We start from the raw sequence: 25,399 nt of genomic DNA, 5'->3' as shown, positions 1-25,399 counted from the left end.
AGATCATGCTTTATGAACAGGTGCTCAATCGTGTTGAAAGATGCAATCACCATCCCCGAATTGCTCTCCAACAATGGGAAGGAAGAAGGCAACTTAGGCCTACGCTGTGATAGTGCCATGCAAAACAACAAGGTGTACAAGCCTCCTCCATGAAAAACATGACCACACCATAACACCATCGCCTCCGAATTTTACTGTTGGCACTACATATTCTTGGCAGATGACGTTCACCGGGCATTATTCGCCATACCCACACCCTACCTTCGGATCGCCACATTGTGTACCATGATTCGTCACTCCACACAATGTTTTTCCACTGTTCAATCATCCCACGTTTATGCTCCTTACATCAAGCGAGGCGTCGCTTGCCATTTATCCACGTGATGTGTGGCTTACGAGCAGTCGCTCGACCATAAAACCGAGGTTTTCTCACCTCCCACCTGACTGTCATAGTACTTGCAGTGGATCCTGATGCAGTTTGGAATTCCTGTGCGACGGTCTGGATAGATGTCTGCCTATTACACATTACGACCCTCTTCAACTGTCAGGGTCTCTGTCAGTCAACAGGCAAGGTCGGCCTGTACACTTTTGTGCTGTATGTGTCCGTTCACATTTCCACTTCATTGTCACATCAGAAACAGTGGACCTAGGGATGTTTAGGAGTGTGGAAATCTTGTGTACAGACATATGATGCAAGTGACACCCAATCGCTTGACCACATTCGAAGTCTGTGAGTTCCGCGGAGTGCCCCATTCTGCTCTCTCACGATGTCTAATGACTACTGAGGTCGCTGAAATGGAGTACCTGGCAGTAGGTGGAAGCACAGTGCACCTAATATGAAAAACGCATGTTTTGGGGGGTGTCCTGATACTTTTGATCATATAGTGTACATATGATAGCTTGCAGAGTATAGATGTAGAAATAGGTTATTATTAAGTCTTGTTTTCAATTATAAGTAAGTCTTGTTTTCAACACATACAAATTGATATGAGTCTAAAAAGCTTCACATGTGGACTTGCCATTGCACAAATGATTCCTCCATGGACTGAATAGTTATAAGCATGCAGTTGCTTTTTTACTAACTGTCCATTTACTATTAATTCAAGATCTGCACTATGCTCTGAAAGCCACAGTACCTAATACTAACCACATGATCTTTTTTCACACAAATGAACTCTATAAAGTAGGCCCCTGTGCAACTCTGTTATCAGTGAATGAAACAGTGAACAGGAAACCATCCACAGATACCATAAACAGTAAAATTCAACATTCAAAATGGTACACCATGTCGATATCAGTAGCCTTAGAACAATATTTGCACATGGAGTAAAGCTTTTAGTCACTTGTAGGAATATTAATAAAAGCAGTAAGAGCCATGTGCAAAATAAAATGAGATTGCGATTTAATAGTAGAAAGTGGTGGAAACTACACACACATAGAAATAAATGAACGGCACATTTCAGATTTTTTTCAGACGTATAAATCTTAGTGTTAAAATTAACCCAAACTCACTTGAGAAATTACACGATTTTGGACCAAACTATAATTATAACTGAATAACAGCTCATCAACTAATTAAACTGCAACAGGCATAACCATCTAATGCCAGAAACAGAGCCATCAACCAACAATTTATAAAAAATTTTATTTAAATGATTTGGCACATGTTGCTAAAAGACATGCTGTATCAACCATAAATAATCAGCACTCTCAAAATACAATTCCAACTTAAGGAAAGCGGCATCATCACACATTTAAGGAATGGAAGCTGTTCACTAGAACAACACTGGATGAAATACGTTGACCTAAAAGAAGATTACATTACAAATTGCATTTTTTATTAATAACATGGCCACTCACTGCCAGGCTGATGTTATTACATCTTGTCCTTGAACAATAGAGCTTTCAAGATATAAAGCTTCTTCCTTGGTGGCCTTTCATTCATTATTTGACCTCTGTATTGTTCAGCACTTCAAGAATACTGATTATTTTTCTCTGAAACAGTTTCAGTTGCTTCAGTTACATATGGCCATGCCTCAATCTTGACCACACATTATTACACTTGTAATGGTGCTACTCTTGTTTCTTTCCCAGTAACTAATAACTGTTACATGAAGACTTTTCATTATTTTTGTTAGTTACATCTAAACATTTTGTACATTCACTGATTGCCTCAAAATAGTTACATTAAAATGTCACAGTGACTGGAATACAAAGTAGTGTGTACTGGATCAGATAGTAAGTAGAAAGGAATTACAAAGGAATGAACATGTTTGTGAGAAGGCAAATTTGTGAAATGGGAGAGGGAAACTGCTCAGCAAGCAAAGATGCAGAGAGATGTGGACACACATACAGAGAGGTATAGAAAGGAAATACCAAAAATATCTATGAGGAAGTAGGACCAGTGGGAAGAATGTCATAAATGTGAAACAAAGGAAACAGCAACATAAATGAAACAGGAGTGACTGGAGTCTCACAAACTGTACACTCTCTTCCATCTGCACAAATGATACCCTGCTAGGTAACCAAGTGCCACTGGATGTTACTCAAACTTTACAACAGATCTCTTCTTGACTAATTTGTTGACATTTCTTATTACATATCAGAATATCATAACAATCATTCCAAGGCAAAAAAGAATGGCACATGTCTGAGTCCTACAGTTCTTTCAAGTTGGGATGAATAACATACCTTAGCTAAAACTTGGATTATGTCTGGTACTGCTAAGTGTCATTTGTTGCTTGTAACGCATCTCTGGGGCAATAGGAGCACCTTACTGTCTCCACTATCACAATCGCTGCATTTTATGTCAATAAATATATTAAATTTTTAGCTTCCCCATCACATAAGGTACAAACACAAAATGACTAGACTTCCATGAGTGAAACATAAGAATTCATAAATAATATGGTTCTAAACACAACCTTACTCTTGTTATTAATCTCTTCATTAAAATTCTTTAAAAATGATGAATTATTAACCACAGAAATATTATCTTACTCACGTCGACCCATCAAAAGACACCTTCATGTCCTTTGCACATGTTTTCAGTGCTTCTTTGATGCTTCGTACATACAAAATACCAGGTTGACCCATGGGCATGCCTTGAAGAAAAACTGAATTGTAGGGATTGTGTCCAGCCAATTCTTTAACAGCTTCACGTTCATCTACTTGTCCCCCTTGGGCACTGCGCACAAAGTAGTTGGGATAGAACGCTCCAGCCATGACTATCTACAGTAAGAGGAAAGAACAATGAATGACTCCCAAAACTATCACAGCAGTATAAATTATTAGGAAAGTTCTGGCAGAATGTTATTAATTTAGGAATAAAGGAGGCCACTCACTGAATAGCAAAAATGTTGAGTTGTTGAGTGGCACACACACATTTGTGCCCCTACATTGTGCTTGTGCTGCCAGCTGCACACAATGTACAGGGAGAGAGGGGAGAGGGGGGGGGGGGACAGCTCGACAAAGGATATATTCTCATAGCTAACAAGTTTTCTCTCTCTCTCTCTCTCTCTCTCTCTCTCTCTCACACGTGTGCCAGGCGACGACTCACGCTACTGCTATTTGGAGTGTGGTCTCCTTTACTCCTAAATTATTTCTACAAATTACCACAGCACTGTTCTAGAAACATACTTCAAATTCACAACACTCTGCATAACAATTTGATTAACATTCACAGTAAGAAACAAATGAATAATTAGATAAAAACTCTATGTGTGGCGCGGATAAAAGGGGAGAGACACATCAAAGTACACTGCTACCCATTAAAATTGCAACAACTGGAAGGATATCAAGTAAAATGTTGCTCATCAAACAATGAAAACTACACTTTGGAATATCAGTAACAAACTCACCATAAATATGACACACTCAATTGCAGATATGCATAATGAAAAGAGACTGTTACAATCTAGCTTTTGCCAAAGCCTTTTTCAGAAAAGCGCGCGCGCGCGCCCACACACACACACACACACACCTTGTGCAAATGAATGTGTGCATATGTTTTCTTCTCTGAAGAAGGCTTTGGCCAAAAGCTAAATCTTAATAATCTTTTCATTGTGCATGTCAGCAACTTACAGTTGTTACAGTGAATAGCAATCTACCCTTTCCCTTATGTTGTTAAAATTTTGCTTGTCATGTATATACATTATCTACATATAAATCTATATAACTATTCTGCAATTCACACTTAACTGCAAGGCAGCGGGTTCTTTGAGTCACCTTCAGACTATTTCTCTACTGTTCCAATCTCTAAAGTGTGTGGGACAAATAACTCAAATCTTTCTGTACTAGCTCTGATTTCTCTTATTTTATTATGATGACCACTTCTCTATACATAGGATGGAAACCCTAAAATGTTTTCACATTCAGAGGAGAAATTTGGTGATTGATATTGCTTGCAAAGAACTTGTCAAAATGAAAAATGCCTTTGTTTTAATGATTGCCCAACTCACTTACCATATCTGCGACACTCCCTCCTATATTTCCCATTAATACAAAATGAGCTTTCCTTCTTTGTACTTTTAAACTGTCATCATCCCCCCCCCCCCCCAATCAATTCTGTCTGATAAGGATCCTATACTTCACAGCAGTACTCTAGCAGGAGATGGACAAGCATAGTGTATGCAGTCTCTTTACTAGACCTACTGTGCCTTCTAAGTGTTCTGCCAACAAAACACAGTCTTTGATCTGCCTTCCCCCAACATTAGCTATGTGATCATTCCAACTGAAGTTATTTGTAATTCCTAGGTATTTAGTTGGATTGACAGCCTCAAAAATTGAGTGATTTATCATGTAACTGAAATTTAATGGATATCTTTTTGTGCTATGCGGATGTCCTCACTCTTTTCCTCATTCAAGAAACAGCTACACATTTTGCACCATACAGATAACACACCTAAGACATTTTGCAATTGGTTTTTGAACTTCTAATGACTTTACACTCTAAGACAGCCACTCAGATTTTCTCCTAAATACTTTATATAGATTAGGAACGGTAGATGTCCTATAACTTTTCCTTGGATAACGCAATATATTGCTTCTGTTTTACTCCATGATTTTCTGCTGATTACTACATGCTGTGATCTTTCCAACAGGAAAACATGAATGCAGTTGCACAACTAACGTGATGCTCCATAGACATGTAATTTAATTAGAAGTGTGTTGTGAGGAATGGGGTCAAACACCTTCCGGAAATCTAGAAGTATGGAATCAGGTTAAGCTCCCCTCTCGATAGCCACCCAACTCACTTATCATATCCACAACACTCTTTCCCCTATGCAAGTTAGTTGTGTTCCAAGGATGATATTTTCTGAAAACATACTGATTAAGTGTGAATAGATAAAAGTACCTTCAAAGTTAATTCATTATGTTTGGACACAATATATTCCAAAATTTTACAGCAAACTGATATGGGTATGTAATTCAACGGATTATTCCATTTCCTCTCTATAGAACTAGTGGGACCTGTACAACTTTCCATTCATTTAGTATGGATCTTTTAGTGAGCAAGCAGTTGTATATGATTGTCAAGTACATGGCTATTGTATCAGTACACTCCAAAAGGAACTGAACTAGACTAGAAGACTTCCCTTTATTAATTGATTTAAGCTGCTTCACTACACTAGTGATATTTACTTATGAGTCAGCTGTTCTTGACAGAATTCTGTAACATTTACTACGTCCTCTTGGGCAAAGGAATTTCAGAAAACTGTGTGTAACAACTCTGCTTTAATGATTCTGCCTTTGATAACATTACTATTGGTATCATGCAATTAGAGCAGAATTGCTTTGGATTTTCTGTTACATTTCAACACACAATTTTGTTGTGGAAGCTATTAAAAGAATCTCACATTGAAGTCCACATTAGGTTTCAAGCTTCAGTAAAACATGAATCTTGGAGATTTCATGTTCCTTTAAATTTTCCATACTTTTTTCGTCGCTTCCGCAAGGTAGGAAGAATACTAGATAAAATTATAAGAAGCTATCAAATGAAAAATAGACTACATGATGAGCAGGGCATGGATGTTGGTAATGCAGGTAAATGTGTATACAGAAGCGTCCTGTATTGGGAACCATGTGCCATCTGCCTGTTCAACGTGCTCGATGTGAGGTCGGCAAGTTGTGTGCGCATCCAAATTCACTATGGATGCCGAGAAAGAGGAAAAGCAAGGTATAGTAAGGTTCTTAACTGTGGAAAAAGTGACAGGAAGTGAAATTCATTCCCAAATGTCTGCTGCGTGTGGCAAACACAGTATACCATGTGCACTTGCGTTTGCATGGAATAAACGATTTCGAGGTCATATTTAATTGAAAGTTAGCAGTCGGCCAGAACAGGCTCAGTGTGTCATTATCCCTTCTGTGGTGAATGCTGCCAGCAGAAATGACCAATGTTGGATGGTGGAAGTCATTCAGCTCATCTTGGGTATCAATCACAGTACTGCTCACACCATCACGACAGAGCAACTAAAGTTCTGGAAAATCTTTGGACATGGGTTCCCCAGAACATGGCGGAGGAGCAGAAGTGGGAGAGAATCTCTCAGCACTGCAGCATCTGGAACGGTATCGTGATGAAGAATATCATCTCCCCGTGTTGTCATGGGAGATGAAACATGGCGTCATCATTTTGAGCTGGAGAGCAGGTGCCAGAGCTAAAATTGGAAGCACACATATTCAACACCCCCCCCCCCTCCACACACACACACACACAATGAAAAAACCCAAAGCTGTGCATGCCAGCTCCCGGAAAATCATGATGATCTTTTCTTTGATTGCAGGGCCTGCTGCTCATTGACTTTCTGGAGTACAGCACCACAATTAAAGCACAGGGGTACATGGACACTTCGCAAAAACTAAAATGTACCATCAAGTCCAAACACCATAAATATTGATAGATGGTATCATTCCACTGCAGGATAATGCCTACCCACAAGTTGCCATGGTTATTTCAACTTGGCTGGAGAAGTTTCACAGGGAAGCCGTTACACATCCTCCATACAGTCCCAATTTCTCCCTATGAGACTTACACATTTTTGGAGCCCTGATGAAGACACACATTCATGGCCTTCGATTTGCTTCAGACGAAGAGGTGTATGCCTGGGTACGATCACAGTTCCGTACGCAGCCACTAACGTTTTTCTATGAAGGCACTCATTGTCCCTTCAGTAAATGATTTGGGTTATATAAGGTATGTAGTACAAAGAACTGCCACTCTGGCATCAACAGTGGCTCTAACACAACTGGGCACTGACCAAATGGAGCTCGGATGGCAGATACACAAACATCAATACTTAAGTTGATCAACTGCAGTAGCTGGTGAGTGATGGTATGTAAATGTCTTAGTAACAAATACCGGATGTTTCCAGTGGGTAAAAGATGTGGACAACACGATGCAAAGAACAACAATTAAACATCCTCTGTATACGAATAGGTTGTCTTCTTGAAAGATAATGTCATGGAGACCTTGAAGATTGGATACAGCCACCAGCTTTAACAAATAATACCAGCAAATTGTACCATTACAATGGTGCTGGACCATATGAAACAGACAAATGAAATCTGGCTTGGCGTTCTTCTCGATTTCTCTTTGCTACCATGCCTAGGGAAGTAATGACAGTTTAGAGTTAGGACAGTGCTGTTTGATAGTTTTAATGGTAAAACACATAAGTATCCATGTACCAAATATGACTAAATGATCATCTTACGATCCACCAAAATATCTGTGCTTTTACTGGGAATAATCCTGTGCATCATATTAGGTGCTTATCACATGGGGCCATTTAGATTCCGCAAAGTGTTGAGTACAGCCCTCATAAACTCATTGATTTCATATCTGCATTACAGTTGTGGGGGCCTGACCAATGTAAACAGCCATATCACAGAACAATGAACAGCAGTCTTCAGGGGCCACAACCCAATCACTGTTGAATTCTGACACATGCTGGCAGAAATTTCTCCTACTTACCTAAGGCTTAACACAATTTACTAACAAACAAACAACTTTCCAACATTTCTAACAAGAAATCTGTTGCATAGTCTATCCCTACATACAGACTGTAGAAGCATCACTCTTACCTAATTTGTGTGGTTATGCTGAAATTATAATCATCTGCATATCATAGAATCTAGTACACTTGATATCAATTAGATGTTTACTGCATGCCGTCTTCATGGTGTTGCAATTTTAATAGCTAACAGTGTATTTTATCCCATATTACAACATCCAGACCACAACTAATACTGATACAAAATAATTAAAATACATGAATTTAATGTTTTTAAGTGCAGGTACTTTTCTTACATAATTAGGTGAAAAATTCACTTGATTCACATGGCAGACATTGTTCCAGTAGGAAGTTGAATACCATTTGAATTTTTGTACATAGAAGGGTTGGAACTTCAACAATGGCAATTATTTATTCTCAATTTATACAAAATAGATACATGTTTCAAAGTCTGACTGTAGTTCAAAGTAGTCACCACCATTGTGTACAATCCATCGCCAGTAATGTGGAAGTCATAGGATCCTTAGCAGCACCAGTTGTGTTGACAGTTGGAATGGAGTGGTCTATTGCCCAACTATTCTCTGTGATAGTTCTGAATCTAATGTCATGAAGTGCTTCCTTCAATTTAGGAATCAAACTGAAGTCACAAGGGCTTAAGCCCAGGGAGTGTGGCAGGTGGTACAGCATTTCCCAGTCCCACAGACTGAACAAATCAGTCACAACTTGTGCCACATGCACTCACATGCTCACCTGCAAAATGATGGTAGTGCCACATGCACTCACATGTTCACCTGCAAAATGATGGGTGGGTCCTACAGAAAGTGTTCCCACTTCTTTCTCTAAGCTGTTCATTTTTGGAATGCAGGCTGCAACCAGCTTAGAGAAAGAAACAGGGAAGCTTTCTGCAGGACCTGCCCATCATTTTGCAGGACAATGCTCAGGTGCACATGGCACAAGTTATGACGGATTTGTTGCCTCGACGGGACTGGGAAATGCTGTACCTCCCACTACCCACCATGCTCCCAGACTTAAGACTTTTGTCACCTCAATTTGATTCCTAAACTGAAGGAAGTAGCAGAGATTCATTGGGCAATAAATGGCACTACACTAATCATCAACAAAACTGTTACTGCTATGGATCCTATGACTTCCACATCAAGGGCAATGAGTTGTACATAATCCTGGTGACTACTCCGAAGCACCATGTAACTTGGAAACATGTATCTATTTGATATAGATTTTAAATAAATAGTTGCCACTATTGAGGTTCCAATCTTTGTAGTTTATGAAAACAGATATACATGGGTAAGTTGAAACATTTACAAAACAGCAAAAATTAATCAAAAACAAAATTAAAAGCAAAAAGCGGGAAGAAAATGTTTGGTAGTATATAGTGGGTAATGAAATGAGAAGACATTGTTATATATGTGACAGGTGGTGGTAGAACATAGATAAAAGAGGCAGGTGAGGCACACAACACTGCAAGCAAAAACACAGTAAAATGGGAAGAAATCAACTGTACTTAGAGAAAAAGAAAGAGAGAGAGCGTGTGTTTCAATTCTTTGTCACTCTATTTGGAATTTCTTCTCATTCTCTCATTTTCAATTAACTGTTCAGTATATTTTGAAAGTCCCTTCTCATATGGACAAATATCATTTGCACCTTTCCTATTAACTTCTGTTTTCTAAATAAAAGTTATATGCATAATGGGAATATAGTACAAAGGAACAGTTGTCATATGTATTCTTAAGTGTTGTAAACAGAATCTTATTCTAGTATTAACTGAAGATCTAAGAATCATAAAGAATCTTTACCATGACATAGTTTCCCCTTCTAATGTCTAATATATTTCAGAATCCTACCTTAATAGTTTTTGGGTAATTTCTACTGGCAACATTTCACAACTTGTTTCCCTTTCACCTGGTATTTTTGAGTCTGCCTTGAATGGAGATCTAATTTAATTTTTTAGTTGAATGTTTGAACAGTCTTTTTTTCCATTTACATATATACTCTGCAGGCTACAGTACAGGGCATGCCACAAGGTATTCGGTACCGCTGTTAATCTTTCACTTTACCGTCCCACTCACAGATGGAGCTAGGCAAAAACAGCATACCTGTGCTATCATGTGTGTGGTATTAGCATATCCTGCACAGTACCTCACAGCTCTGTAAATTTGTGATGAAACCCCCCCCCCCCCCAGGAGTTTCAAACAAAGAATAATACACAATTTTTAGACAGTGTATTTTAAGTAGTGTGTGGTCATCTGCATAACAGGCATCTATTGCAATGCTAGATAAATCATCCCAGGTCCAAGTCCCATAGCAAACCAGCCCTAACTTCCTTAAGAGAAAAGTATCTATTTTTAACTAATTCAAATTGTTGTGGTGTTTAAAATGATTTAATAGCAGGCCGAGATTGGCCCTGTATCCCATAAAATTCAAGGTTTGGAGAAAGAATGTTAAAAAGAAAATGAATGTTTTAGTTAAATCACATACCGCAAGAGATATCATTCACTTATTTTAACTAAAGGTGGCAGTATAGTAGTAATAGTAGTAGTATTCATTTTGACCCAGCTAGAAACCAGACTGATTGCAGATGAGGAACTTATTCTTTACAAAATACTTGCATAACTCCAGTGTGCTGGGTAATGTAGGACAGCAACTCATTTTAGATTGTGATGCCATTTTGACGGACATTTTACTTGGCAAACTGGTCACCATAAATATCCATTTTAGTTGCAACTCTGGCTGTCTATTGGAAAACCAACAGGTCAGAAATTTTGGAACAGATGCCTGTCATACATTTCCAAATCCAGTAAACCCCATCAGATGCATCAGGGATGACTCCTGCTTGTAACCATTTATTAAAAATTGCAGACAAGGGTTTACAAATAAAAATAAGTAATTTAATTTTCTGGTTCAAATAATACACACACTGAAGTGACAAAAGTTGTCAAGAGACAGCAATATGCACATATATAAATGGCAGTAGTATCATGAACACAAGGTATAAAACTGCAGTGCATTGCACTTATGTGATTCGTGCAAAAAGGTTTCCGATGTGATTATGGCCACATAACAGTAAGTAACAGATTTTTAAAGCAGTATGATAATTTGAGCTAGATGCACGGGACATTCAGTTTTGGAAATTGTTATGGAATTCAATATTCCAAGATCCATAGTGTCAAAAGTGTGCCAAGAATACCAAATTTCGGGCATTACCTCATCACCACAGGCAACACAATGGCCGATGGCCTTAACTTAATGACCAAGAACAGTGTCATTTGTGTAGGGCTGTCACTGCTAATGGATAAGCAACACTAACATTGCGTGGAATAACCGCGGACATCAATGTGGGATTTACAATGAACATGTCCATTGGGCAGTGACATTTGGCATTAATGGACTCTGACAGTAGACAGCTGATGAGTGCCTTTGCTAACACCATGACACTACCTGCAGTGCCTCTCCTGGGTTCGTGACTATATCAGTTGGACTCTATAGAAGACAGGAAAACCATAGCCTGGTTAGATGAGTCCAGATTTCAGTTGGTAGGTTTCAAGTGCGGTGGAGACCCAGCAAAGCCATGGATCCAAGTTGGCAACAAGGCACTGTGCAAGCTGGTAGTGGCTCCATAATGGTGTGAGTTGTGTTTACATGGAATGGACTGGGTCCTCTGTTCTAGTTGAACCACATGAGACCATTTGCAGCCATTCACAGATTTCACATTCTCAAACAATAATGGAATTTTTATGGACGACAATGCATGACACCACAAGGCCACGAATGTTCACAATTCATCTGAAGAACATTCTGGATAATTTGAGCAAATGATTTGCCACCACGGTCACCCAACATGAATCCCATCAAATATTTATGGGACATAATCAAGTCGTCTGTTCATACCAAAATCCTGTACCAGCCACTCTTTCATGCCAGTCATGCATGGCTATAGAAATAGCACGGATCAATATGTCCGCAGGGGCCTTCTAACGACTTGTTGAGTCCATGCCGCTTACGCTGCACTCTGCGGGGCAAAAGGAGGTCCAATATGATTTTAGGAGGTATCTCATGACTTTTTGTCACCTCAGTACAGGTACGAAAATTGACAAAAACTTGTAGGCTGCCGTAAATTCAGGAAAATTGTTTACGTACAGGATGTAAATAAAGTCTGGGAACTCTTTCAGTTATTTATTGCACAAGAACTAAACATTGTACAGATGTCATAAATAAAGCAATTTGAAGAGAAACTCTGAAAGTTTTTTTTTTACAAACATTCAATACGAGAACCGTGAGTGACCTGGCAGATGTCAATAAGGTAATCGAATTCTTGCCATACCCGTCCCAGCATGGCATCGTCGACTGTGGCAGTCGCTTTCCGTATTCTCTCCCAGAGCTCTGCTACATCACATGGTAGAGGCAGTACGTACACCAAATCTTTAATGTGTCCCCACAGAAAAAAAGTCACACAGAGTGAGATCTGGTGATCAGGGGGGCCATTTCATGGAACAGCATCCCCTTCTGTAGCACGGCCGATCTATCGATGCGGCAGCTCCGTGTTCAGGTATCCACGAACTTCACGATGAAAATGGGGTAGAGCCCCATCCTGCTGAAAATAACAGACAGTCCGATTGCATTTGAGGCACTGGCATTGCTGTAACATGTCCAAATACGAATATCCAGTGACAGTGCTCTCAGCGAAGAAGAATGGCCCTTACAGCTTTCAACACGACAAGGCGCAAAAACATTTACCTTTGGGGAACCACGCTCAAATTCGATGCATTCCTGTCGATGCTTTGTACCCCAGATTTGACAATTATGCCTGTTCACTTTCCCATTAGTGTGAAAAAGGACTTTGTCGCCAAAAATTAAGCAATCAACAATGCCATCCCCATCCTCATTCAACTGTTGCAAGTGCGAACAAAACTCAAAATGCTTGTCATCGTCATCGAGCTTCTACACTAACTCCAATTTGAATAGTTTCATAGACAGCTTCTGTCGAAGGCTTTCCACACTGTCATTGGAGCCATTTCGAGTTCAATGGATGCACGATGCCCCGATTTCTTTGGACACCTTATGAATGGCTCTTGTACCTGCTCCACATTCAATTCACTCACACTGGGATGTCCGCTTCTCTTTGTCGGGCACAAGCAACCTGTCATAATGAATTTGTTGTGCCAGTGGTAAATGGCCTTCCTTGTTGGTGGCTTTGTATCGTACTTGGTTCTAAACATCCATTGAACAGCTGTAGCACATTTGTTTTTGTCGAGCTCCAACAAACAGAAAGCTTGCTCCGCACATGAAATCGCCATGTTTGCACCTAGCACTGACTATCGGCAAATTACCAAACTGTGCTGTGGCGGTATACATGGCAAAAAAACTTTCAGGGTTTCTCTTCAAAATGACATATGTATTATATCTGTAAGCAGTTTGGTTCTTGTGCAATAAATAATTGAAAGTGTTCCCAGACTTTATGTACACCTTGTATTTTTTACTAGACTTAATCTAATTTTAACAAATAAGCTTTCCAGAAAATAAAACTATGGAAAACCTGGTATTTAATATCTGGATAGATTGCTACTCACCACATACAGCAGATAAAGAACAGCAGACAGGCAAAACACACACACGCACAGTTCACACATACATGGCCACTGTTGTCCATGGACCTAAGGGCCACCCATGACTGTGTCTGAGGTGAACAACAATCTTTGCTGGGAAGGATAGTTGGGTTACAGAAGTGGCATGGGGCAAGGTGAAGGAGCGATAGTAGGGTATCTTGGGGGAGATGCTAGGACTGCCTTTGGGAGTGTACAGGGACATGGTGGGGACATAATAGGGCTGCTAGGTGCCACATCGGGATGCTGTGTTGGGGAAAAAAAGTGAAGAGCGGGGACTAACAAAGGTCGAGGCAAGGGGGTTATGGGAACAAAGGTGATGTTGCAGTGAGAGCCCCACCTATCTCTTTCAGAAAAAATGTTGCTGGTGGGTAGATCCAGATAGCACAGGATGTGAAGCAATTATTAAAGTGAAGCACATCACGTTGGCTGGCATGCTCAGCAACTGGATGGTCCAGCTGTATCCATGCCATCGTCTGGTGATTGTCTTTTATCTGGCCGGGCAGCATGTTAGTTGTCATGACCATGCAGAAAGGAGCCAGTGGTTGCACCTCAGTCAAGACAGCATACTAGTACGTATGGGACAGGTGTGGATAAGGATACTGTAGTAGTTGGGTAGGCAGCAGAATACCATTGTGGGAGAGGTGGCGAGAACAGTCAGGACGATATTTCCATTTGAGGGCACGATGGCAAGTAGTCAAAACCCTGGCAGAGAATGTGATTCATTTCCTCCAGTCCTGGATGGTGCAGAGTCACAACAAGAGTACTCCTTTGTGACTGGACAATGGGCACGTGGGGGATGGAGGTAACTGGGGAGCCAAGGCATGGGAGGTCTGTTTCTGGACATGATTGAGAGTGTAATGGCATGTTTGGTGAGGGACTGTTCATCACTGCAAATATGATGACCTCAGTGGCTAGGCTTCGTGGAAGAAATTTTTTTGGGTGGGATGGGTAGCAGCTGTTAAAATGGAGGCACTGTGGGTGATGGCTGGGTTTATGTGGACAGAGGTACTGGTGGAGTTGTCTGTGAGGCGGAGGTTGACATTGGGAAGGTAGTTTGTTGGACTGAGAAGGATCACATGAAGTGAACAGGGGAGAAGGTGTTGAAGTTCTGGAGGAATGTGGATAGTGTGTTCTAACCCCCAGTTCAAATCATGAAAATGTCATCAAACTTCAACTAGGTGTCTGGTTTGGGATTCTGGATGACTAGGAAGAGTTTCTCTAAATCAGGGATTTTGAAACTGTGTATCATGTCTGCCAGTGCCATGTGAGCTTACAGCAGGGTTTCACAAAAATAATAATTTCTGAGTTAAACAATGGAAAATACAGGAATGAACGTAACAATTGTTAAATTTCTGAGTTAAGGTACAACGTGTAAGCTAGTGGGCTTGCAAGTAAGTGCTGTTACTATGGCAGCACAGTAGATGGCTGTTGAATCATACTACACGACTCATTCATCTTTATTCAGTAATAACCACTTTGAAAATTAGTTTCATTGAAGGCAGATCATTTTTAATATTTGCTTGTCTTCTGTGATGTGGGTTTATCTGTCAGCATGGACAAATTTTTAACTGTGAGTACAACTTGTGATTTCAAATGTATCATGCAGTTCTTAAGACATGAACAGATGAAAACACAAGAAATATGACAACATATGTACCAACTTGAACCAAGTGTTAGCTATGATTAAGTTATGCTCTGTGCAAAATTCTACAAGGCGGCTTCCTCTTTCATTTCTTCCCCCCAATCCATATTCACCTACTATGTTTCCTTCTCTCCCTTTTCCTACTGACGAATTCCAGTCACCCATGACTATTAAATTTTCATCTCCCTTCACTACCTGAATAATTTCTTTTATCTCGTCATACATTTCATCAATTTCTTCATCATGGAACCATGGACCTTGCCGTTGGTGGGGAGGCTTGCGTGCCTCAGCGATACAGATGCCCGTACCGTAGGTGCAACCACAACGGAGGGGTATCTGTTGAGAGGCCAGACAAACATGTGGTTCCTGAAGAGGGGCAGCAGCCTTTTCAGTAGTTGCAGGGGCAACAGTCTGGATGACTGACTGATCTGGCCTTGTAACATTAACCAATACGGCCTTGCTGTGCTGGTACTGCGAACGGCTGAAAGCAAGGGGAAACTACAGCCGTAATTTTTCCCGAGGACATGCAGCTTTACTGTATGATTAAATGATGATGGCGTCCTCTTGGGTAAAATATTCCGGAGGTAAAATAGTCCCCCATTCGGATCTCCGGGCGGGGACTATTCAAGAGGACGTCGTTATCAGGAGAAAGAAAACTGGCATTCTACGGATCGGAGCGTGGAATGTCAGATCCCTTAATCGGGCAGGTAGGTTAGAAAATTTAAAAAGGGAAATGGATAGGTTAAAGTTAGATATAGTGGGAATTAGTGAAGTTCGGTGGCAGGAGGAACAAGACTTTTGGTCAGGTGATTACAGGGTTATAAATACAAAATCAAATAGGGGTAATGCAGGAGTAGGTTTAATAATGAATAAAAAAATAGGAGTGCGGGTTAGCTACTACAAACAGCATAGTGAACGCATTATTGTGGCCAAGATAGACACAAAGCCCATGCCTACTACAGTAGTACAAGTTTATATGCCAACTAGCTCTGCAGATGATGAAGAAATTGATGAAATGTATGACGAGATAAAAGAAATTATTCAGGTAGTGAAGGGAGATGAAAATTTAATAGTCATGGGTGACTGGAATTCGTCAGTAGGAAAAGGGAGAGAAGGAAACATAGTAGGTGAATATGGATTGGGGGGAAGAAATGAAAGAGGAAGCCGCCTTGTAGAATTTTGCACAGAGCATAACTTAATCATAGCTAACACTTGGTTCAAGAATCATAAAAGAAGGTTGTATACCTGGAAGAATCCTGGAGATACTAATAGGTATCAGATAGATTATATAATGGTAAGACAGAGATTTAGGAAACAGGTTTTAAATTGTAAGACATTTCCAGGGGCAGATGTGGATTCTGACCACAATCTATTGGTTATGAACTGCAGATTGAAACTGAAGAAACTGCAAAAAGGTGGGAATTTAAGGAGATGGGACCTGGATAAACTGAAAGAACCAGAGGTTGTAGAGAGGTTCAGGGAGAGCATAAGGGAACAATTGACAGGAATGGGGGAAAGAAATACAGTAGAAGAAGAATGGGTAGCTCTGAGGGATGAAGTAGTGAAGGCAGCAGAGGATCAAGTAGGTAAAAAGACGAGGGCTGATAGAAATCCTTGGGTAACAGAAGAAATATTGAATTTAATTGATGAAAGGAGACAATATAAAAATGCAGTAAATGAAGCAGGCCAAAGGGAATACAAACGTCTCAAAAATGAGATCGACAGAAAGTGCAAAATGGCTAAGCAGGGATGGCTAGAGGACAAATGTAAGGATGTAGAGGCTTGTCTCACTAGGGGTAAGATAGATACTGCCTACAGGAAAATTAAAGAGACCTTTGGAGAGAAGAGGACCACTTGTATGAATATCAAGAGCTCAGATGGCAACCCAGTTCTAAGCAAAGAAGGGAAGGCAGAAAGGTGGAAGGAGTATATAGAGGGTTTATACAAGGGCGATGTACTTGAGGACAGTATTATGGAAGTGGAAGAGGATGTAGATGAAGATGAAATGGGAGATAAGATACTGCGTGAAGAGTTTGACAGAGCACTGAAAGACCTGAGTCGAAACAAGGCCCCGGGAGTAGACAACATTCCATTAGAACTACTGATGGCCTTGGGAGAGCCAGTCATGACAAAACTCTACCGTCTGGTGAGCAAGATGTATGAGACTGGCGAAATACCCACAGACTTCAAGAAGAATATAATAATTCCAATACCAAAGAAAGCAGGTGTTGACAGATGTGAAAATTACCGAACTATCAGTTTAATAAGTCACAGCTGCAAAATACTAACGCGAATTCTTTACAGACGAATGGAAAAACTGGTAGAAGCGGACCTCGGGGAAGATCAGTTTGGATTCCGTAGAAATGTTGGAACACGTGAGGCAATACTAACCTTACGACTTATCTTAGAAGAAAGATTAAGAAAAGGCAAACCTACGTTTCTAGCATTTGTAGACTTAGAGAAAGCTTTTGACAACGTTAACTGGAATACTCTCTTTCAAATTCTGAAGGTAGCAGGGGTAAAATACAGGGAGCGAAAGGCTATTTACAATTTGTACAGAAACCAGATGGCAGTTATAAGAGTCGAGGGGCATGAAAGGGAAGCAGTGGTTGGGAAAGGAGTGAGACAGGGTTGTAGCCTCTCCCCGATGTTATTCAATCTGTATATTGAGCAAGCAGTAAAGGAAACAAAAGAAAAATTCGGAGTAGGTATTAAAATTCATGGAGAAGAAGTAAAAACTTTGAGGTTCGCCGATGACATTGTAATTCTGTCAGAGACAGCAAAGGACTTGGAAGAGCAGTTGAACGGAATGGACAGTGTCTTGAAAGGAGGATATAAGATGAACATCAACAAAAGCAAAACGAGGATAATGGAATGTAGTCAAATTAAATCGGGTGATGCTGAGGGGATTAGATTAGGAAATGAGACACTTAAAGTAGTAAAGGAGTTTTGCTATTTAGGGAGTAAAATAACTGATGATGGTCGAAGTAGAGAGGATATAAAATGTAGACTGGCAATGGCAAGGAAATCGTTTCTGAAGAAGAGAAATTTGTTAACATCGAGTATAGATTTAAGTGTCAGGAAGTCGTTTCTGAAAGTATTTGTATGGAGTGTAGCCATGTATGGAAGTGAAACATGGACGATAACCAGTTTGGACAAGAAGAGAATAGAAGCTTTCGAAATGTGGTGCTACAGAAGAATGCTGAAGATAAGGTGGGTAGATCACGTAACTAATGAGGAGGTATTGAATAGGATTGGGGAGAAGAGAAGTTTGTGGCACAACTTGACTAGAAGAAGGGATCGGTTGGTAGGACATGTTTTGAGGCATCAAGGGATCACAAATTTAGCATTGGAGGGCAGCGTGGAGGGTAAAAATCGTAGAGGGAGACCAAGAGATGAATACACTAAGCAGATTCAGAAGGATGTAGGTTGCAGTAGGTACTGGGAGATGAAGAAGCTTGCACAGGATAGAGTAGCATGGAGAGCTGCATCAAACCAGTCTCAGGACTGAAGACCACAACAACAACAACAACATGTACCAACACGGTCAGGACAAGTGAGACTTCTGTTGCAGTGGAACACACAGTGAAATGGATATCAGTGATGTGTTAACGAACAAAAGTGATGAAGTAAGCTGCCAGGAAGTGGACTCAATATGAAGTTGTGCATTTAATTTGTACAAGGTCAGGCCAGCATTATGGAATGTGCAGTTACTGGGTTGCAGAAACTGAGATAAGAAGTGAAGTTTGCTGGCTGAAATGGCTACAGTTTTTAATACCTACACAGAAATTTACCAGAATATCCATAATTTAAGGAATCAAGCAAAGTAGTTTTATAACATGGATTACTTAACATAGAGAAACAGGTGAATTTATGTTTGAAAATAATCATTTTGGGACTCAGAAAATTGCCATTTAACTTCATGTACCACACCTGCATCTACACTTTTTTATGGCACAGTATGTATTGACTATATGATTATACTATGTTTTGAAGAGCAGAATTTATGAGGGATTGCTGAAGTCAATACAAGTAAAAACATTCACATAAGTGCATGTCTGGAAATGCTTCATTTATCAGATATCTGCCCAACTTGGTTTCTGAATGAGCTTTGGTATCAAGATGCAACCTGGTATAATGTTATTTCATCATACTTTTTACTTTACCAAATATTAGAGAGAATAAACATAAGTGATGGCAAAAGTCTTAGTGTTACAAGCAGCCTATCTTTAACACCAATGAATGTATGCACAATAGTGCCTTGCTTGGCAAATTCAGGTGCAATTATAAGGAGTCTTTCTTCCACCTCCCATCACCTGTCATTCTTGTAAAATTTTGATGCTGTTGTGGACCTTCCGTCATAAGCTATATAATTAGATTCTTACATGTTCCAAAATCATCCTACTGCCTCATCCATTCTCTTATCCAAAACGAACTATAAGTATTAAAATTGCAACTGCATCATGACACTCTTCCATCGTAACCTCTTCCTTCATGCACAAAAAAGACTTGAAAAATCTCGTAGAGAGTAATAGACTCACTCGCCATGCTGTGCATAAGCACTTCCGACATCTGCACTCAAAAGACTTTCAGACAGTTACAGAAAGTACTCGGAAGTTACTATCTGACAATAACTATCAGATAAAAATTGCCAATAGTGTGAACAATTCCGCAAGTACTATCTGAGAGCACCAAACTGCCTGAGAGCAAAAATGTCTCATGTGCATCCCAGCCCTTAGGGTTAGAGGTAGTTTTCAGCAATGGTGAACAAAACAAACATAGTAAATTGGTATTTTTAAAGTAAATATCAGAGTCAGTTTCAACAGTGAGCTTCCCAATTTTGCAATGAACATCTCACCTGGGATACAACAAGGGCAGTATAATGTTGTTTACAAGCTGACATGTTTACTGCACAACTATCTATATAGTGTGTGTGTGGTGTGTGTGTGTGTGTGTGTGTGTGTGTGTGTGTGTGTGTGTGGGAGGGGGTCAGCACTGGATTAGCAAAACACAAGAATGGACACTTCAGCATGTACTACTCCTTAGTGATTTCCTGTATGCAGTTACTAAGCATGCTCTATGGCATCAAGCAAGAGATATGAATTCCGCTGAACCAAATATGGCACTCTGATACTCCCATCCAGCACCAGTGTTCCAGAACTCTTACAAGTGAGAACTTGCTCTGCAACATTATCTCTCACCTTTTCACTGTGCTCAACTTGGTACCCATTAGCCTATTTCCACCAGCCCCCCTTTTCTCGATAATGTACTAGAATGTCATTTTATTTTTTACATCTTTATTTTCTTTCTTGTTTCTTTTGGACAGGCATCACCCTTTCTTTTTTTTTTTTTTTTTTTTTTTTACAGCCTCCCTCCTCCCCCCCCCCCCCCCCCCACACATACACATCCCTTTTTGTCTTTGTCTCCTTTGTCCATGTAACGTAAGTGCTCTCTTCTGTCCCCACCATCTTCTCCACAGTGCTGCACTGTTTTGCACTCTGTCAGTGTACATATTCATATCATTTATACTTCTGCTTTCAATCTTTCATTGTCTTACCTCTAATTCATTAATTGCCAGTCCTGCTCCTCCTAGCTACTCTAACAACTGAAGATTAGAAACCTACCCTACTAATGGCCTCTCATTGTGATATACTTACTCATCCTGTCCCATCATTGGTTTCTTGTGACAATGATCCTACTACTCCCCTTTTCTCTCTCTGGGGGCAAAAGACATAAGTCATCTGTTCTATTGCATTAACCTGGCGTTATCTTGTAATAAAAAAGTTTGTCTATCCTTATTCGGTAGTAATGTTATCAACTTGTCTGGTAATTACAGTAGATGAACACAAAACTTACCACATCAGTGTTGTAAATAAGATGATAAATGCATAAGATAATCCTTACATGCAGTATATAAGTGCATTAAAGAATTCATTACAAAACAATTACTATAACCCTCACTTCCACATACTGATTCGAAGAGTAGGCACAAATGTGACAACAGGGAATAAGACTGCCTTCATCAGTGACCAGGTGGCAATCCTGTGGATGCCAAAGTCATCAATGAAGTAACGACTACATGATGATAGCTGGCCACTGAATACGTCACTGTCGTCTGTCTCACCCTGCAGCCGGTTTCCAAACAATCCACGTCTACATAAGTACTATTATTGGTTGGTTGGTTGATGTAGGGGCGGGGATCAAACAGCGAGGTAATCGGTCCCATCGGATTAGGGAAGGAATCGGTCATGCCCTTTCAGAGGAACCATCCCAGTTTACACGAAGTGATTTAGGGAAATCATGAAAAACCTAAATCAGGATGGCCAGCCTTGGTTTTCAATTATCATCATCCTCCCAAACACATGTCCAGTGTGTTAACCACTGCATCACCTCACTTGGTCATACATACTGTGCAAACCACTAAGAAGTCCATGCCAGAGGATACTTAGCATGGACCTACATGTTGGGGTTTCTTCCCTTTCCAACTACACATGAGATGCACAAAGAATGACTGCTTACATGCCTCTCGGCATAATGTAATTAGTCTAAGAGGAAGGAAAGGCACAAAGCAATCAGTCGCAATCCCATTATTTTTTATTACTCTTGCAAATCTAGATTTCAGCTATAAACAGCCGTCTTCAGTTCTAAAATACAAGGAAAAATTATACAATCAGAACTAATTTACTTAAAATAGAACAATAAGTAAACACCACATTATCCAATAGCAACAATTCACTCTGGTCAACATACCACTTGAGTTACAATTCAACAGATTCGTGGCAGTACATGTCACCATATGTTCTTACAGGTGTATAGGCAGGTGGTTGTTTATAGCACATACAACAGCCTTAGTTGACGTCATGTACTGCAGTAATGCCCTCTATGTTTTGAATTAACTAACAGGTTTTGTTTCAATACAGCAGTTACAAAACCCTTTTTATGTTTTATAATATATTTTTTTAATATCTACATGACATCAACGTATGACTCATTATTCTATGCAACATAAATTAATTTTTGTTCTGTAATTTTTCCTTGCATTTTAGCACTGAAGATAGTTATTTATAGCAGAAATCTAGATTTGCAAAAATAATAAAAACTAATGGGACTCCGACCTCCCCTTCCTTATAGCCTATGGTCACTGCGCACAACTGTTTCTTAAGAAATCAAAATTGGTAATTAGTCTAATTTTTTTTTTCAGTTTCCTATGGAAGTGATACAGAGAGGGCTGCAACACATCTCTAGATTAATCACCTAATACTAGATTTCGAAATCTTGTAAGTGGGCTTTCCATGGAGAATTGGCATCTATCTTTGAGAGCCTCCCAATTCAGGTTTTCAACATTTCCATGATGTTGTCCTATTAGCCAAATAAACTAGTGATCATTTGATCCACCCTTCTTCTTATAAATTCCATATACACTGATCAGCCGGAACAATTATGAACAATGACCTACTATCGACATAAACCCATCCACGTGATAGCAGCATCACCTGGCAAGGAATGACTGCTAGTCAGACACATGCACAGTGCACATAGTATCGGTCAATGTGCTGTCCGTGTGTAGAATGGGGAATGTGAATGTTCATCTGAGTTTGACCACAGGCACATTGTGGTGGCCTGGAGGCTCCGCCAGAGCATTTTGGAAACTGCACAACATGTCGAGGTGTTCAAGCAGTGCTGTGGGGAGTGTCTTCCACACGTGGCGAAACCATGTCCAGACGTCATGGAGATGGGTGGCCACTCATCATTACACATGTCCGATGTCGCATCCTGGGCAGACTGGTAAAACAGGACAGGTGGCGAACTGTGGAAGAACTAACATCAGACTTTAATGCTGGGCAGAGTACAAGTGTGTTTGAAGAGAACTTTGCCGAACACTCCCAACGATGGGCCTCTGCAGCCAACGACCCATGCACGTGCCAATGTTAACACCACAACACTGGCAACTATGACTGAAATGTGCACATGACCATTGGCACTGGACGTTGGCATATTGGTAGAGCATTGCACGTTTTGATAACTACCAACACCTTTTACATCATGCCAATGGGAGGGCGCAAATCCATCAACTTCCAGAGGAACAGCTCCTCGACATCTGTACTGTGGGATACAGATAAACTAGCGGTGATTCCAATATGCTCTCCAATATGCTCTCAGGAACATTTATGTGGGCATCCATAGGTAGAGTGAAGCTTTTGCAAGGCACCATGATGGTCAAGGAATACTGTACACTAGGTGCACATCACATACATCCCTTCATGACAATCGTGTTCCCTCAAGACAGTGGCATTCTTCATTCTTCAACAAGATAATGCGTCATGTCACAAGGTCAGGAGTGTGATGGAGGGGTTTGAGGACCACAGTGGCGAGTTCCAGTCGATGTGCTGTCCCCCCCACCTTGCCAGATCTGAAATCGATCAAACACATCTGGGATGCAATTAAATGTGGCGTCAGTGCTCATCACCCTCCTCCCCAGAATTTAAGGGAATTAAGTGAACCATGGACCTTGCCATTAGTGGAGAGGCTTGTGTGCCTCAACAATATAGACATATAGCCGTACCTTATATGCAAACACAATGGAGGGGTATCTGTTGAGAGGCCAGACAAACATGTGGTTCCTGAAGAGGGGCAGCAGTCTTTTCAGGGGTTACAGGGGCAACAGTCTGGATGATTGAATGATCTGGCCTTGTAACATCAACCAAAACCGCCTTGCTGTGCTGGTCCTGCAAACGACTGAAAGCAAGGGGCATGCAGCTCTACTGTATGGTTGAATGACTATGGCATCCTCTTGGGTAAAATATTTCGTAAAATACAAGAAGAATGGGTAGGTTTGAGAGATGAAATGGTGAAGGCAGCAGAGGATCAAGCAGGTAAAAAGACGAGGGCTAGTAGAAATTCTTGGGTAACACAAGAGATACTGAATTTAATCGATGAAAGGAGAAAATATAAAAATGCAATACATGAAACGAATGAAACGAGATTGACAGGAAGTGTAAAATGGCTAAACAGGAATGGCTAGAGGACAAATGTAAGGATGTAGAAGCATATATCACTAGAGGTAAGATAGATACTCCCCTACAAGAAAATTACACAGACCTTTGGAGAAAACAGAAGCACCTGCATGAATAGTAAGAACTCAGATGGAAAACCAGTCCCAACCAAAGGAGTGAAAGCAGAAAGGTGGAAGGAGTATCTCCCTTGTAGAGTGTCTATACAAGAGAGATGCACTTGTGCACTTGAAGGCAATATTATGGAAATGGAAGGGGACTTAAAGGAAGAAGAGAAGCAAGACATGATACTTCGTAAAGAATCTCACAAAGCACTGAAAGACCTAAGTCGAAGCAAGGCCCCAGGAGTAGACAACATTCCAATAGCCTTGGGAGAGCCAGCCATGACAAAATTATTCCATCTGGTGAGCAAGATGTATGAGACAGGCGAATTACCCTCAGACTTAAGTAAGAATATGATAATCCCAATTGCAAAGCAAGCAGGTGCTCACAGGTGGGAAAACCACCAAACTATCAGTTTAATAAGTCAGGGCTGCAAAACACTAACACAAATTGGCTTCTGTCTCGGGTTCTTCGGCCAACGTTCATCTAATGATTTTTCTGACGTTTCGCCAGCACGAGTGGCTGGCATTGTCAAAGCTTCACCATCCATTAGATGAACGTCGGCCGAAGAACCCGAGACAGAAGCCAATAGACAGTTTGTCAACAAGTGGCCACGAAAGCCTTAACAATTTTGTACTAACACAAATCCTTTGCAGAAGAATGGAAAAACTCGTACAAGCCGACCTTGGGGAAGGCCACTTTATATTCCAAAGAAATGTAGGAACACACAAGGCAATACTGACCCTACGACTTCTCGTAGAAGATAGGTTAAGGATAGGCAAACCTAAGTTTATAGCATTTGTAGACTTATAGAAAGCTTTTGACAATGTTGACTGGAATACTCTCTTTCAAATTCTGAAGGTGGCAGGGGAAAATACAGGGAGCAAAAGGCTATTTACAATTTGTACAGAAACCAGATGGCAGTTACAGGAGTTGAGGGGCACGAGAGGGAAACAGTGGCTGAGAAGGAAGTGAGACAGGCTTCTAGCCTATCCCCATGTTATTCAATCTGTA

At 40.5% G+C, this 25,399-nt stretch overlaps 1 protein-coding gene across 4 annotated transcripts in view; it reads right to left on the bottom strand.

The window, feature by feature from the left end:
• Positions 1 to 25,399, bottom strand: part of LOC126195042 (probable ATP-dependent RNA helicase spindle-E) — a 276,948-nt gene that overhangs the window by 130,101 nt on the left and 121,448 nt on the right. For all 4 annotated transcript variants that reach the window (XM_049933486.1, XM_049933487.1, XM_049933488.1 and 1 more), the window contains exon 14: positions 3,005 to 3,231. In XM_049933486.1, coding sequence (XP_049789443.1) covers positions 3,005 to 3,231 — 227 coding nt within the window. The remainder of the gene's footprint in view (positions 1 to 3,004; positions 3,232 to 25,399) is intronic.

The sequence above is a fragment of the Schistocerca nitens genome, chromosome 7 (genome assembly GCF_023898315.1).
Source record: "Schistocerca nitens isolate TAMUIC-IGC-003100 chromosome 7, iqSchNite1.1, whole genome shotgun sequence".
Lineage (NCBI taxonomy): Eukaryota > Metazoa > Arthropoda > Insecta > Orthoptera > Acrididae > Schistocerca > Schistocerca nitens.
The sequence above is the reverse complement of the archived record's forward strand: the minus strand, read 5'-3'. Positions and strand labels throughout refer to the sequence as shown.